This window comes from Vicugna pacos, chromosome 4, assembly GCF_048564905.1.
Source record: "Vicugna pacos chromosome 4, VicPac4, whole genome shotgun sequence".
NCBI classification, from domain to species: Eukaryota; Metazoa; Chordata; class Mammalia; order Artiodactyla; family Camelidae; genus Vicugna; species Vicugna pacos.
Genome location: NC_132990.1, coordinates 1,393,944 through 1,410,076, shown reverse-complemented (window position 1 = coordinate 1,410,076; position 16,133 = coordinate 1,393,944). Strand labels below are relative to the sequence as shown.

The 16,133-nt window shown below is 51.3% G+C and overlaps 1 protein-coding gene across 1 annotated transcript in view; it reads right to left on the bottom strand.

Annotated features, from left to right (window-relative positions):
- Positions 1 to 9,343: 9,343 nt before the first annotated feature.
- The window catches only part of LOC140695945 (cytoplasmic dynein 2 intermediate chain 1-like), a 51,282-nt gene continuing 44,492 nt past the window's right edge, over positions 9,344 to 16,133 (bottom strand). Inside the window, 4 exon segments of the mRNA XM_072959058.1 lie at positions 9,344 to 9,884; positions 13,060 to 13,283; positions 14,848 to 14,979; positions 15,154 to 15,253. Of these exon segments, the coding sequence (XP_072815159.1) occupies positions 9,710 to 9,884; positions 13,060 to 13,283; positions 14,848 to 14,979; positions 15,154 to 15,253 (631 nt within the window). The 3' untranslated portion in view covers positions 9,344 to 9,709.

Sequence of the window (16,133 nt, the reverse complement as noted above, 5' to 3'; positions counted from 1 at the left end):
TGTCCCCACTCGATCTTTCCAGGGAACCCAGATCTAGGGAGTCTTGAGCCAGTTCCTTCCCGATCTGTCTTCACAGCGCACACAGGTGCTGCTCGTCTGCACACGGTGGTGAACATGAGGCCTCTGTACCCGAAGACAAGCAGCCCAGGTGCCCCCAGGGCTGCAGGGTGTGGTCCCAGCACACCTGGGATTAGTGGCCTGGGCAGCTGTGCCGGAGGTAAGAGGACAACCCTGCATTTAGGGACACCAAGGCCATAGGAGAGGACAGCAGGGCCCCTGCACCAAGCACCCGGGACCGTCATTCCTCCAGGGAGAGGGCAAACCAGCTGCAGACGGAGAGCCCAGGGGCCTGTGGGTGTTGCTTTAGGAGTAGTGACCACAGATGTGTTAATGTGCACTTATGCTCTTAAGAAGGAAAAGCAGGTCTCTGAGAGGTTCAAGATTTCATTAAAAATTTCCCTAATGGTAGGCGAGGTCACAGGAAGGCCCCGGAGGGCTGGAGGGGTGGCTGTAAAGCTCGGCACCAGGAGGAAGATGGTGCGGGCAGCAATCACTGCCCCGCGGTGTGGCAGGTCTGGCTGGCAGGTGGGTGGCCATGTCTGATTAGGCCAAAACCATATAGGCCTCGTGTTTATTTTCCTGGAAATACACTTGAAGTACTTACTTCTATGAGAAAAACAAAACAAAACTCAATTTAAATAGTGACTCATTTTCTCAAGCAAGTCACTTAGGCTCCCACCATCCGCCTTTGCACAAGATTCTCATTGCCATAACAACCAGGGTGGAATGAGAAATAACCAGACCAGAAATTCCAGAGTTCTTCCTCAGAAAAATGTTTAGTTTTGTTTGGATGGGATCTTTCCATTAAGAGAGTTCTGTTCTCAAATGGCAGATGGATCTGGTTTGGCCCCAAGGTCAAATGAAGCAAATATTTCCCAGCCCAGCAGTCTGACCACAAGGTCCCCCTCCAGCAACCCAGCCGCCCGCTCTAAGACCCCGTGTCTGCTGTTCCCCAAGAGTCAGGGGCACTGCCCAGACTGGAGGCCCCAGGCTGGTATCTGTGGTCCTGTCCCACTGGACATACCCCTCGCAGTAAAGGCCCCTGGGAAAGGTGAGTCTGAGCCACACGTGTGAAGAGGGACCAGAGCTGCTCCCTAAGCCCGGAGAGGCCCACGGCAGTTACGCGGCTCCTCACCAGCCACGCGGGTCCCACCAGCACTTCCCGGGGCTGACAGTGCTTTACCCGACCAGGGGTTCTTGAGGTTCCTCTGCAGAAAAAAAAAGAATCAAAGTTCATTTTAAAACCAAAAAAGGAAAGTTAATACATTCTCACAGTATGGATAAATACAGACCTCAGATGGATTTAAAAGGTAATAATATATTTAAAATCAAAACCAAAACAATTACATCACCATTTGGGGAATTTTTTAATGATTAGTTGAGAAACTCTTCTTAAGTAAAAAAACAAAATCCTCCATTTTACCACAGAAACATTTTAAGGAAGTTCTGCACATCAAAAAAAAAAAAAAAGCCATAAACTAAATTAAAAGGCAAGTAACAATATAGAAAAGTGTTTGCAAGAACTATGGGAGGGAATTAGCATTCCTAAGGTTCAGTTAATAAGAAGTCTGCCAGAACTCCAAGAGATAAGTTGGCAGATTGCTTAAAAAGCCAATCCATGGACACCTGAATGAAAATGGCTAACAGATACATGGAAACTCTTCAGCTTTACAAGTGAACAAAGTGATGCATTTTTACTTTTACTTCCCAATGCTTCACAATAATTTGTAAAAATAAACGAGTAATATTTGACTCTGGCCATGTGAGACAGGGCCTAGAATGTTACTGACAGGATTAGCTTGGTCCAAAAGTTCAAAAACGCAATTCAGTGAAGACAGAAATAACTTTAAAAATGTTCACAAACGTTGACCAGATAGTTTCGCTTCTTAAGCATCCTAAGCAAAAAACAAAACAAAAAATGCTTTTCAGCAAGTATTTCTGTACAAGAGTGGCTCACAGGTGGCTATTTACTGGGATATAATTTGACCACAGGACGCTGATGATAAGCTGTAAAAGATAATGCCTCGGAGGTAGGGTGGGGACGGAAAGCACTTCAGCTGCCTACAGAATCCTTTATTCATATAATATGCATTAACAAATACTAAAAACACAGTAGTAAAGTGGCTGTTCCCGGGGCACCATTCATTCACTCTCACAAATTCACCCTTCCTTTCTTCCAACTAACGTGTGAAGGGTCCCTGGGGCCCTGGGGCCACACGTGGACGGCACGGGTGCCTGTCCCTGGGGGGCTGCGCTCCGGGCGGGAGGATAGACCACAAATCGGCACACACCGCAGTGAGCGCTGCACACGCCTGCCGTCGGATCAGGGACACGGGGACATCCTCGGACACGGAAGTTACAATGAGAAGGAAAAAATGCAGTGAGCACACGGAAATGAACGTTCTCAAAGCCTGGCTTTCGGGCGCTGCACAGAGGGCCCCTCCCGCCACTTGGAGTGGAGTCACCGTGGGTCCCCGCTCCACTGAAGTCAGCACCACCTTCCTGAGATGTGGCTGCAACACCTGGAGACAAGGGACATAAGACACTTGGGACAATTTATTATCAAAACACGCGCTTGGTGAGTTCCAGCCATCACCACACTTCTCAGTGGAAATGAAATCTTACGGTTTTGATCAAAGTCGTTTGTGTCTTACGAAGTTGCTCCCAGTCCAGAGCAAAATTTCAGGTGCTGGCTTTTTAATACAATCGCATGTTCTGTCTCACAGCCTTGTCCTCCACCCAGCCTGGGGTGCTGGTACTAGGAGGGAGGAGCCGGCCTCCCAGCCCCACCTCTCACCGCGAACACGCAGACCTGCACCCAACGGGCATCTCCATGCCTAGGGAGGCAGACATCCTGGGAATCACGCAAAGTCCGGGGGAAGGGGCTGAATTACTGCTGCTCCTGATCTGGGGGATGTTGGGGTCTTGACCCACCCTGATTGATTGTCTCCTCCTTCCAACCCATCGTCTTCCTGTCTTAGGAAAGCGTGGCACTAGAAGTAACTAGCTTCTATTCTCCTCAAATACTGTTTGAGTACTTCCTAGAATTCTCTGGTGTTGATTTTCAGATCAGCGCGCTCCATTCTAAGGATTATACGTCCTTTTGTCGCTCAGATTTAATCAATTACAAAAGGCAGCACCTTCCTCCCATATCTGGCTTCTCTGGGCCCGGGGGGCACGTGCCATGCACGTGGTGGTAGCGTCTTGCTTCTGCAGCGCAGCAGCTGTCTCTGAAGCCCTTCTGTGTGGATAACCTCACTCAGCAGCTGGATCAACTGCACCCCAGAGGTGAGGGGAGCTGAGAGATCTAGGTCACGCATGAGAGAGAAGGTCCAGGCCCCCAGCTGGCTTTCACAGTTCCAGGAAGGCGGTCATTCCCCTTCGCAGATGAATCACAGTAGAGGTCTGGCGTTTGGCTGCTTGAATCAAGGCAGACGTTCAAAAATGCATGAACTGTCTGGTCACAGAAGCAGAGCACTTACCAACAAGGAAATATAACCATCTACCAACCTGCTGTGTTCAGACGGTGACTCTCTACAGTGGTGATTTCAAGTGTCAGTGGCCCCCAGTCCCGGACCCCTTTTCATGTGAGAGAAATAAACCCCTGTTTCTAACTACAGAAAGTTGTCCTGTTATTGCAGCCAAGGAGAGCCCCAGACCAGAGATTGGACGTGACTCTCCAGCCAGGCTCAGGCACACTGGCCACCACCACACTCCCAGTGCCCCTTCCCAGGGGGCCCAGAGACCCTGTCTCACAGAGGGTCTCCCTTCTCTAGGGTCTTGGCATCATCAGGAAACTGGAAGCTTTGGCAGCCCAAGGAGGGGTTCTCTCTGCGAAGCTCCCCTCCCCACTGCTCTCTCTGAGGCTTGGCAAACACCACCAAACCCAGATTTATCCAACCCAGTTCCCCTGGCACAGTGGTTGCCCTGGCACCTCGGGGGCCGTGTACCTCACCCCGCCCAGAGGCTCACGTCAGCAAGGCCAGTCCCTCTGAGCTGAGCCCCCGGCTTCTCACCAAAGTTAGAAGATGAGCTGGCATGTGACATGTCAGAATTCCTGGCGTATTAGCTATTAGGGGAAAACCTCTGACGTTTACTACTGTTGGATCTCAGCATGATCTTGTCCCAACAGGACGCTTTAGTCCTCGGCCAGGTGTACGACCACCACCCAGTCCTGACAGAGACCTGGCGAGGGGCTGCTAAAAGCCCAGGCTGGCCACCGGGAAGCCATCCCAGGGCGGCCCGGCTCTCTGCCGGCAAGGAGGCCAAGCTGGAAACTGGAGGCCTGGGTGCCATGACCCTCTGTTCAGCTCTGGACAGGTCAGTCCACCTCCAGGACTTGAGCCAGTTTGTTCAGTGTTTGCCCCACCCCACACGATTCCAGGCTCATCAGTCCCCCCACGAGAAACTGCCAGGCACACCAAGGATTCTGTGGGGAAGCCTCCCATTCCGGGTGCAGCAGCTTGGCAGAGCTCCACGGAGTCGGGAAGCTTGAGCGTCCACTCAACAGCTGAGTGTCCATCAGCTAAGGAGGCCTCCTCCCCGGTCAGCCGTGCTCCGGGGGCTGGGGTCCCCCAGACCTCCCGAGTCCCTCCCTGCAGCCACACCCTCCACCTACCACTGCAGCTTCCAGCCTGGAGGCCGAGGCTGGGTCAGAACGCACATCCCCGCAGCCCGCTCCTTCCCGAGCCCCCCCACACACGGTGCCTCACCTTGGTCCCGGGGTGTGGAGGCCAAGTGGCAGACGGACTCGGGGGCCACCACGCGTCCGTCCTCACTCACTGTGTGGCACAGGAGCAGTGGGCGCTGTGTGGATAAATGAGGAAGCACACACACTCTGCCACATACACGGCCTGAAAAGTCACTTTGCTCATTTTCAAGGCAGGGATGAGAGTTAGACTTTCTGGTGTAAGAGCAGCCAACAGCAGTTGACTGAGAAGAGTTTAAATAATGCTGTTGGTCTGCTCCAGCCTTTGCCTAGACTTTTACTAAAAATTCAGAGCACAGAGTGTTCCAGAAGGCACTCTCTCTTGCCAACACCGGCATCACCAGCCACGTCTTGCTTTGAGGGACCCGCTTGGGCACTGGTCCATGCAGGCCTGCCCTGGGAGGGTAGGACTTCACTTAATTTAGTTAATCAGCAGTTGAGAGCGGTCGGGTGTTGGTCCTACGTCACAAGGATGGGTTTCGATGGCGCCAGACAGGGCAGAATATTCTAGAATGGCACAGGCCTTGTTGCTAAGAACCGCTTCCCCAGCTTACAGGGATGGGTCGGTTGGCCCCATGGACCATCCCCACCTCACTGGGTCAGAACATCTCAGGACAGGAATCCAGTACCTGCTACTAGTCCACGTGTCCTCCTCCCTCTCTCTGTCCACGTTGGCCCCTGGAATCCCTTGTTCCAGGCACGGAGGCACCTAGACTGTGAGGCCGGCAGAAATGGTGGGTCCTGACCCCCAAGCCTCCAGGGAACCCAAGCCTGGAGAAGCTCGGAGCCGCAGGCTGGGGATGAGCCGTCTGGGTGCAGGTGGCCCGCGGGCAGCACGTGGACAGCAAGGGCCCTTCAGGGCAGACCAGCAGCTCGCCAGCCTCTCACGAGGCATGTGGCCTTCCTCGTCCACCGCCTGACGGCGGGTGGCCTGGAGAACAAACTGTCCTCACTCAGCTCTCTCCCTCAAGTGCTGGCTTGGGTACAAAGGACTCCACCCTCCATCCCTCGCAGAGGTTATAACAGCTCTCAAACATGTAAACTCTTGGAAATCCGGAAGATTAGCAGTTCCTGACTCAAGCATTAGGAAGATCTGGCGCAAGAGGAAAGAGCGTGGCTGTCACATTGCTCACGGGGTGACGTGTGCGTGGGGACAGCGATGTCCTCCCACTCCCCGTGCAGTCTGTAAGCTCACTGAGTAAATGTTTGTCTGTTACCACAGCTTTGTAATTTACTTTGAAATCAGGACGTGCGATGCCTCCAGCTTTGCCCTTCTTTCTCAAGACTGCGTTGGCTAATCTGGGTCTTTTGTGGTTCCCTATTAATTTTAGGATTTTTTTCCATTTTTGTAAAAATTGCCATTTGGATTTTGATGGGGATAAGCACTGAATCTGTAGCTCACTTTGGGTAGTGTGGACACTTCAACAATGTGAGTTCTCCCAATCCATGAACAGGGGTGTCATTTCATGTATCTGTGCCTCCTCTAATTTCTCCCATTAATGGTTTGCAGTTTTCAGCAGACAAGTCTTTCACCTCCTTGGCTAGTTCCTAAGTATTTTATTATTTTTGATGATATTGTCAATGAGATTGTTTCATTAATTTCCCTTTCAGATGACTCATATTAGTGTCTAGAAATGGAACAGATTTTTGTGTCCTGCAACTTTATGGAATTCATTTATTAATTCTAACAGGGTTGGGGTTTTTTTTTTTGGTGGAGTCTTTGGGGGTTTCTACATACAGAATCATATCATCTGCAAACAGAGATCATTTTACTGTTTCCTTCCCAATTTGGATGCCTTTTACTTCTTTCTCTTGCCTGATTGCTGTGGCCAGTGGACACTCTTACTGTGTTCTTGGTCTCAGAGGCAAGCTTCCCAATTTTTCACCACTGAGTATGGTATTAACTGTGGCTTGTGATAAGAGACCTTTGCTATGTTGGGGTAAATTCCTTTTGTATCTAGTTTGTTGATCACTTTAATAACAAAAGGGTGTTAAGTTTGGTCAAATGCTTTTTAACACCTATTGAGAAGGCCGTGGTTTTTACACTTCGTTCTGTCACTGTGGTGCATCACATTTATCGATTTTCTTATGTTAAACCATCCTTGCATCCCAGGATGGATTTCACTTGATCACGGCTCACGATCCTTTTAATGTACTACTAAACTGAGTTTGCTATTATTTTGTTCAAGATTTTCATGTCTTTGTTCATCATGGATACTGACCTGCAGTTTTCTTGTGGGGTCTCTGGCTTTGGTGTGAGGGTAATGCTGGTCTTGTAAAAGGAGTTTGGCACCTGCATAAAGACACACATATGGACCGATGGAACAGAATAGAGGGCCCAGAAATAAACACACACACCCATGGCTAACTGATTTCTGACCAGATTGCCAATAATATACGAAGGGGAAAGGACAGTGTTTTTAATAAACAGTATTGAGAAATTAGATGACCACAAAGGAATAAAATTAGACCTCAACCTTGCACCATACACAAAAATTAACTCAAGATGGATTAAAGACTTAAACACAAGACCTGAAACTGTACAACTCCTACAAGAAAACATGGGGGAAATGTTTCTTGACATTGGTCTTGGCAATAATTTCTTGGACGTGAAACCAAAAAAGCAAAAAACAAAAGCAAAGATAAACAAATGGGACTATACCAAATTAAAAATCTTTCGCAACAGAAACAATTAATAGAATGGAAGGGTGACCTCTGGAATGGGAGAAAATATTTTTAAGCCATATAGCTGATAAAGGATCAATTCCTGAAAGTTATACAAAATTCTACACTTCAGTAGCAAAAAACCCAAACGTGATTTCTGAATGAGCAAAGGACTTGAACAGACATTTCTCCAGAGAAGACATACAAATGGCTAATGGGTATATGAAAAGACATTCAACATCATTAGTTATCAAATACAAATCAAAATGCAAATCAGAACTGCCATGAGACACCACCTCACACCTGTCAGGATGACTATTATCAAAAAACAAAAAAACAGCAAGTGTTGGCAAGGATGTAGAGAAATCGGAATCCTTGTACATTGTTGGTGGGAATACAAAATGGAGCAGCTACTGTGGAAAACAGTCTGGAGGCTCTTGAATAAATTAACAGTGGAACTGCCACGTGACCCAGCAGTCCCACGTCTGAGTATGATCCAGTCCTGGGAATATACTCATCAGAACTGAGACCAGAATCACAGAAAGCTACCTCTACCCCCATGTTCACTGCAGAATTATTCAGAGTAGTCAAGATACACAAACAACCCAAGTGTCCATCAGCAGATGAACGGATAAAGGTAATGTTGTGTATGCAGACAACAGGTTATTAGTCATCAAAAAAGAAAGAAATCCTGCCATTGGTAAGAGCACGATGAACCGGAGGACACGAGGCTGCGTGAAGCCAGTCCCAGCACAAACACTGCACGAGCACGAGACGCCCCACACAGTCAAGCTCAGAAGCAGAGATGCGCTTCAGCGGTTGCCAGGGGCTGGGGGAGTGGGGGATGGAGAGTCTTCCTTCAGAAGCCCTGTCCAGCGTCCTCCACGCACAGGTCTTGGATGGCCTCCAGGAGCCGGCCCTCACCCTCCGAGGTGCTCTCCTGTGGTTTCAGCCTGTGCCGTCTCAGGCGCCAAGAGAGATTTCTGAAGTCACAGCAGATCCCAGACCCTATCCAAGCCCTGACTAGACTGGCTCAAGGCCCTCCTCCAAACCTCCTCACCTGAGCCCCCACCGTCCTACAGCAGGCGTCCTGCTCCCAACAACAAGGCTGCCCCGGGGTCCTCCTCAGCTTGGCTGCCTTCTGGCTCCAAGACTCCCGGGCAGAGCCCTATTCTTGCATTAAAATGCTGAAGGGAGAACTCTCAACCCAGACCTCCACACCCGGTAAAAACGTGTTTCAAAACCTACGGAGAAAGGCTTTTGTGACAGAAACAGTGGGAGCTGCCTGCCAGCGCTCCTCCCCTCCGAGAAGCATCGAAGGCAGCCCCCTGGGCCGAGGGGACAGGACGCAGCCAGCAGCACAGTAGGTGTGGCCCACCCAACTCCCCTCTCCTCCTTCTAACGCTTGAAAGAACCATCTAAAGCAACACAGCACGAGCTGCGTGTCGGCTGCGTACAAAGGGAAGACATCCGGCGAAGGGCAGCAGGCGCTGGAAGAGCAGGAAGACCTGGGGTGACCTCCCTCCCCGCCCAGGGAAGTGCCGTTATTCAGAGAGGGTAACGTTCTGCACAAGCAGTGTGGTCAGCCTGCAGGCCATCGCCAGCAACGTCTCTTGGACTAGAGCACACCCACAGCTTCTCCAGCGCAGACGCCCAGCAGGACCCTTCTCATCTCCACACGTGCCTTCAAAGACTATTTTTGGCAACACTGCATCTCTGCCAAGGCCACCACCCAGGGTCCTCCTGCCCTTGAATCCCTGTGACAGCTAGAATTAAGAGGACGTATTTATCAGTATCATCTTTACATAAAGCTGCAAATGCTTTAACACCAAAGCACGTCGGTCTGACCGGACAGCCCGACATTTCCAGCAGGACGAGCCCAGGAAAGCGTTAAGAAAACACAGGCGGGAGGTCATTTTAGTGGAGTCACTCCTTTAATTTAAACCTGTGACTCATTTTATGCTTGACTAAGAAAAGTATTAATTAAAAATACATTTTCATTTGGATTGTTTAAAAATCTCTTAATAAACGTGACAGTATTTTAAAGCTGCTCTGAAAACAGGTGGAAATGTCCTCAGAAAAGAGCAGCCGGGCGTGGCTCTCTCACTAAAGTGCTTGCTTGCTGCTTCCACTCGAAGACAGTGATTTACTTCCTGGTGCACTGAAGTAGCATTCCTGTGGAACGAACCACGTGCGGAACACACGCCGTCCGTCTACACGAGGGTGCCCTCCCGGCTGCGGCCAGGGCTGCGCCCGCAGTTGGTGGTTTCCTGGCTCCTACAGGGCCTCCTGCAGGAGCAGACGCAGCCTCCTGCGCTTGTCCCCCGCCGGGGTGGCCCACTCCCTCCTCAGGTACTGGACGTCCACGCTGCCGGAGGCTCTGGCCAGCACCAGGGCCAGGAAGCTGCCACGGGTCTTCTCGGCTTCCCCCACGACAGTCATGGCCACCAGCCTGGAACCAAGAAGCACACGTGTGACCCTGACTCACCCTATCACCCGCGTCCCGGGGAAGGAAGAGGAAGGCTGCAGCGTCTGTCATCATCAGAATGGAAATCAGACCCGAGGCAGACGGACTCAATCTACAGAAACCACACTGAAACGTGTCTCTGCAGCCAGAGACTGTGGGACTGACGTCTGTGATGGTCACTGCTAAGCACCAGGGACGTGCGGCCTTGAGATGGGGAGCCCACAGACCTGCACCCCTCGCCCAGACCTCACCCTGAGCTCCAGATCTGCCGTCCAGCCAAGGAACCGCACGTGGGGCCGCTGTACCATGGGCACCTTCGCCGACCCCGTTTCTCCGAGCAGGCCCGCTTCCCCGCCATGTCCCCTCCATGGCCACCCCATACCCCCGTCCCCACACAGCACCCTCTGCAGCCTCACCACCGTCCTCCTGTGGTTCAGTGCCATCTCCCCGAGGCCTCCCCATCCCTGACTTCCAAGTTCAGTTGGGCCCTGGCATCCTAGGAACACCCATCACGTAGTCACAGCTTTAATCACCGAGATTAAACCACACCCGCCGCAATGTGCCCCTCCCGTCTTCTCCACCATGACTGGAGCCAGACCTGCGGGCCACGCAGGTAGACTGCAGGAGCAGGCAGCCCCTCGAGGGGCAGCGGGGGTCTCAGTGGCAGGGAACCCCCGTCGGGGCCCACAACCCAAATACCCCCCAGCCCTCCCCCCAGGCCCCAGGACATGAGCCCATCACATTATTTCATTTTGTCACCCGTCAGCCCACGGGGACTGCAGCCCACTGACCAGTTCACTGTCACAGCCCTGGTGCCTGCAGCCGTAGGGGCGCACAGGAAGGACCCAATAAATACTTGTTTTCGTATGTAGTCAATTCACCTACAGCACAGGAGCCAAGAATACACAGTGGGGGAAGGATGGTCTCCAATAAGTGGTGATGGGAAAACTGGACAGACCATCATCTCACACCACACACAGAAATCAACTCAGAACGGATTAAAGACTTGAATGTAGGACCTGAAACCATAAAGTCCCAGGAAAACACAGGCAGCAATCTCCGCGACAGTGTCTGGGCGATGGCCTTTCTGGATCTGACTCCAGGAGCAAAGGCCACAGGAACAACCAGCTGGGGTGACATCAAGCTGAAAAACTGCAGAGCAGGAGAATGAGCAGCAAAGTGGACACAGACCAGCGGACGGGAGAGCACGTCCGGCAGCCACACCCCTGCTGAGGGGCCAGCACCCTAAACACATGAGGAACTCACGCCCCTCAAGAGCAAAAGCACAAGCAACCCAATTCAAAAGCGGGAAGAAGATCTAAAGAGACATTTCTCCAGGGAAGACACACAGAGGACAACGGCCACATGAAAAGGCGCTCAGCACCACTGGTCATCAAGGAGATGCAGACCCAGACCACACAGACGTCACCTCACCCGTGTCAGGACGCCACCATCAAGCAGACAACAGCGCATGTCGGCGAGGGTGTGGAGAGAAGGGGGCCCTCGTGCACCACTGGTGGGAATGCAAGTTGGTGCAGCCACTGCGTGAAACAGTCTGGAGGTCCCTCAAGAATTAAAAATGGTTACCATATGACCCAGCAGCTCCACTCCTGGGTAGGTATTCAAAGGAAACGAGAACAGGACCTTAAAGAGGTATCTGTGCCCCCACGTTCACAGCAACACTGTTCACAATAGTCAAGACATGGGAACAGCCCAGGTGTCCATCAGTGGTTGAAGGGATAAAGAATACGTTATGTACACATATTACATGTGGAATATTATTCAGCCATAAAAAGAAGGAAATCCATTTGCAACAACATCGAAGGATCTTGAGGACAGTAAGCTAAGCGAGATAAGCTGGACAGAGAAGGACAAACACTGTATGATCCCGCTTATATACAAAACAAACAAGAAAACCCAGCCAAGCTCACAGATACAGACACCAGACGGGTGGTGGCCAGAGGGAGGGGCGGGGGTGGGCCGAGGGGGTGAAGGGGTCGGAAGGCACAAATTTCCAGTGGTAAAGGAACCACCATAGGGCGGGACGTTCAGTGCGACAGCTGTAGCTAAGTATCACTGAACCGCGTGTCTGAAAAGTTGCCAAGAAACTAAACGCTACAAGTTCTCATCACAGAAAGAAAAGTCCTGAAACCATGTGAGGCGATAGACTTCCGTGGCGATCATTCCACAACCTGCACAAACACCGAATCACGACGTCGCACACCTAAAACCAGCATGCTTTATGTCAGTTACACCTCAATACAAATAAATAAATGAACAGACAAACACGTTTTATTAAATAAACGAGACACGTTTTGGAACAAACTGCATGAGCATTATGTGTTTATCAGCAAATCACAGTTTGGATTTTAATGATGTAATTTTTTAATAATTAGAATAATGTAAGTATGCCTACTACTTGAACTAAATAAACGCAATTCTTAATTTTTTTCATATCTTATCAGTATGCCCCTAACATTCTGTCAAACGATCTTCTGGTTTTGATCACTTTTTATCTTCTTTCTTTCACAAAAGGGATGTGGTCCCCATCCTCCAGGTTATAACAAGCCTTCACAGAAGGAGGATCTACTGACAAGAGACATAAAAGCTAAGAAAAAAAGACAGGTGAATGGAAAAAGTGGTCTCAAGGAGGACTCTTCCTGATGCTCATAAAACAACAAAGATGAGAAATTATTAGAGCACACGGGTGACAACCCAGCTCTTGTGTGTGTGGGACGGGCCCCAGGGCAGTCGGCCCCCAATCGCCTGGGGCAGGGGGACTGTGACTCTGTGGAAGTCCCTGACTCCTGACTTCCACGGAGCATCCTTGTCAGAACGCAGAAGGAACGCTCTGTCTACCGCTCAAACGTGCGTGAATTTATAAAACTAGTAAATAAACTAGTAAATAAATAAAGTGCTAAGAAGAAAAAAGCTCCTTTTATTTACAGAGTGAATTCTCTAACCATACACTATTTTAGGCTAAATATCAAACAGACACACTTTAAAGTGATTTTTAACACAGTGCTTAAGTATATAAAGATAATATATAAATTTAAATACAAATAACCGCACTTTAAAGTGTAGTAGCCTTATATGTAACTTAAGGAAGACCATCAGTGACGCTTCTGCAGGAAATCACCCGTGAGGGCTTGAGCCTTACCTGTCTGGGGAGATGGACTGTTTGGCCACGGGACCCAGGTCGCTCTCCAGGAGGTCCCAGACGTAAATGCAGGACGCGTCGTCCCAGACCAGAAACATGGCAGGTCTCGTCAAGGACCAGTGCAGGCCGTTTATGGCGTGGCCGCCCGTGCTGTGGTCCCACTGCAGGCGTGGGAGCTCAGCCGTCAGCTGGTGCAGCCTGAGGCTCCCGTCAGAGCAGCTGGTCTGGGGAGGGCAGACTGGCGTCACTCAATCTCACAGCCAGGAAAGATTTCAGAGCGTTAGCTTTCTTTTGTTTGTGTAGCAGAAAGAGCTGGTTTAATTTTTGTTTCCAAACATAAAATTATAACATTAAATGTTGTCCTCACAAATTACCAACTTGAGCTTTCTCCTTGGAGACTGACTCACTGTGAACGCCCTCCAGCCCAGGATGGCTGAGATCAGTGAGTTCAGTGACCAGGTAAACGGGCGCTTTTTTAACAAATGGGCTGTCGCCGATTCAAGCTAGGACGCTGAGACTGGGAAGACTGACACTAAAGTGGAAATCACTGTGCCACTTTTTAAAAGTTACGTACATTTGCACCAATAATAGGACTGTACATTCCTTTTGGAGTGAAATTTGCATTAAAAAAACTTAGCTGGTTTAGTAAAAGACGAAGTTTTTAGCTTAAAAAGAGAAACTTAATCCCATTTTACTCAATATATTTAATCCTTCACATTCTTAATCTTTCAAAAAAACCAGAAGCCTGAGTGAGCAATGTCGGGAGGTCTGTCTGTTCCAGGATCAAGTAACTAAGCACATCCGTGGACAACGGGGCTGTTGGGGAGGCGGGCCCAGGGTCAGCACGGATTGGGGCTGGGAGTGAACGTCACTGTGGGAAGAGTGAACAGAACCATGCACAGGACGCAGACCCACCGCTGGGGACAGCCTGCACAGCAGAGTAAGGACTAGCAGTCAATTGTGACCCATGGGGAGAGTGGGGAGCCATGTGTCCGTGCAGACATAGTAAATGTGCTCTGAGGAGGAAAGGAAGTCCTCCAACCTGCAACAGAATTCACAGCAGGGTGCCAGGAGCTCCAGTAGTGTCCCCGTGTCCCCCACCAGAGCCCAGGGGTGAGACGTGGAAGTTGGGGCCCATGGGGGAGACTGGTGTCTGCAGACAAGGAGATGCCAGCAGACTGGATGGAGGGCATCTACGCCCTTGGTGAGGGCCCAAGGCCGTCTCAAGCAGAGGGGACACGGTGACTGAGCAGGACTCGGGAGGGGCATGATCTCGCTCGTCATGGACGCTGACTGACAGGATGTTTTGCTCCGCCCCACAGCCAACAGGACAGAGGCTAGAGGAGGGCCAGCTCAGCTCCTCAGGGATGGACACCCTGGCCACAGGTCAGGGATGTTCCCCCATGCCTGGCAGGGGCGGGAATCCTCGTGCTGGTCTTGAAACTGCTCTCTAAGCCTGAAATTATGTCACAAGCGACGGCCCCGTGGAGTGAGCTGCCCTGACCACAGACGGGGCGTCAGGACATCAGAGCAGAAGTGTGCCGACACTGTAGACGCAGCAGAACTGGTGCTTTAAAAACCGATATTCAAACAAGATTACACTGTATAGCACAGGGAAATATACACAAAATGTTATGATAAATCACAGAGAAAAAAAGTGACAATGAGTGTGTATATGTCCATGAATGACTGAAAAATTGTGCTGAACACTGGAATTTGACACAACATTGTAAAATGATTATAAATCAATAAAAAATGTTAGAAAAAAAGACAAACCGACACTCTTACCAGGAAAACTGGTTCCCCGAAAGGTGAAAAGTCAACCACGTTCACCCTTACGGGTCTCACGCCCTGTTGCTGGGGTCTGAACAGCCTGGGAAACACCCTCCGCTCCTGTCTGCTGCCGTGGCAGACGAGGCCCTGGTGGTGAGAAGAGGCCCCGGTGAGGAAGGAGGGGTCTGGCCCGGGCTGGACAAAACCGCCATTGTTGAGACAGTGTAAACAGCGGCATCACAAGGGCGAGCGGAAGCTCATCTGCAGGGAGACGATCACCGAGCAGCTCTAGTCACAGAGCGAAGTCCGAACACCACTCACCATGTCCGTGCCCACGACAAAGCGATCAGGGTCTGAAGGCAGAAATTTAACGTTCAGTGTTTGTGTGGACACCCAGAATTCATCGCCTTTATGGAAAAGGCTGGAAAAAGAGAAGGACAGTGTCAGGTAGCCTGGAAGCCGCAGGGCGGAGGTGGCACCTGTGCCACACGGGGCGCCCACCCCTGACCAGCATCTCCAGCCCCCTTGCTCTTCGCTCCTGTGCTCTCCGCGGGTCACCAGTCCTTTCTTCCAGTGTCTGTCTGCATTCTCGCTCCAACTTTCAAACCTCAGAGACAACAGTTCCACCTAGGAACGCCTTCAGACCCCACGACCGGCGCTGTCCCGGCGCCTGAGTGTCTGTGGCCTCCCCGTGCGGGGCCGCCCGCAGGCAGCAGCCCCTGTGCCACTGCGCGGACCCCAGGCCACCCGAAACTTGGTTTCTGGGCTTCTCCTGCTGCAGGGGCGGCGCGTCCTGGAGTCCGTGGGGTCAGCTCTAGCGCACGGCCCAGCAAGCCCACCGCTCCCCATCCGCGGGCCCCAGCTCCGGGAGGAGGTGCCAGCGCGGCCACACCCCAGCATGGAAGACTGCAGGCCAACTCAAAGTTCCACCGTGCTCTGGCGTCTTCCTCTCTCTTTTCTGAAAGACGATATTTGGTCTGTTGTTGGTTTTTCACCTCATGCTGCGTACCTATCTGTAACAGGCAAGGCCCAGGGCTGCTCCTTCTGCGAGGCCACCCCAGGCACACGGCGGGGGTCTGCCCCCATCTCCGCCCACCCTCTGCTCACACCCACATCCCAGACTCCAGCCACAATCTGCTCTGGACCTGTCACCTCCTCCCTCCAGATTTCGGTCCTCTGTCCCTGGAACCGCCAGCTCCAGGTTTCCTCGCCTCCACCACCAAGGGAGCCCACCCTTGAGTGCCTGCCGCCGCGGCTCCAGCTCCAGCTTCGTCTCTGATCTCGACTGACCCTGCGTCAGT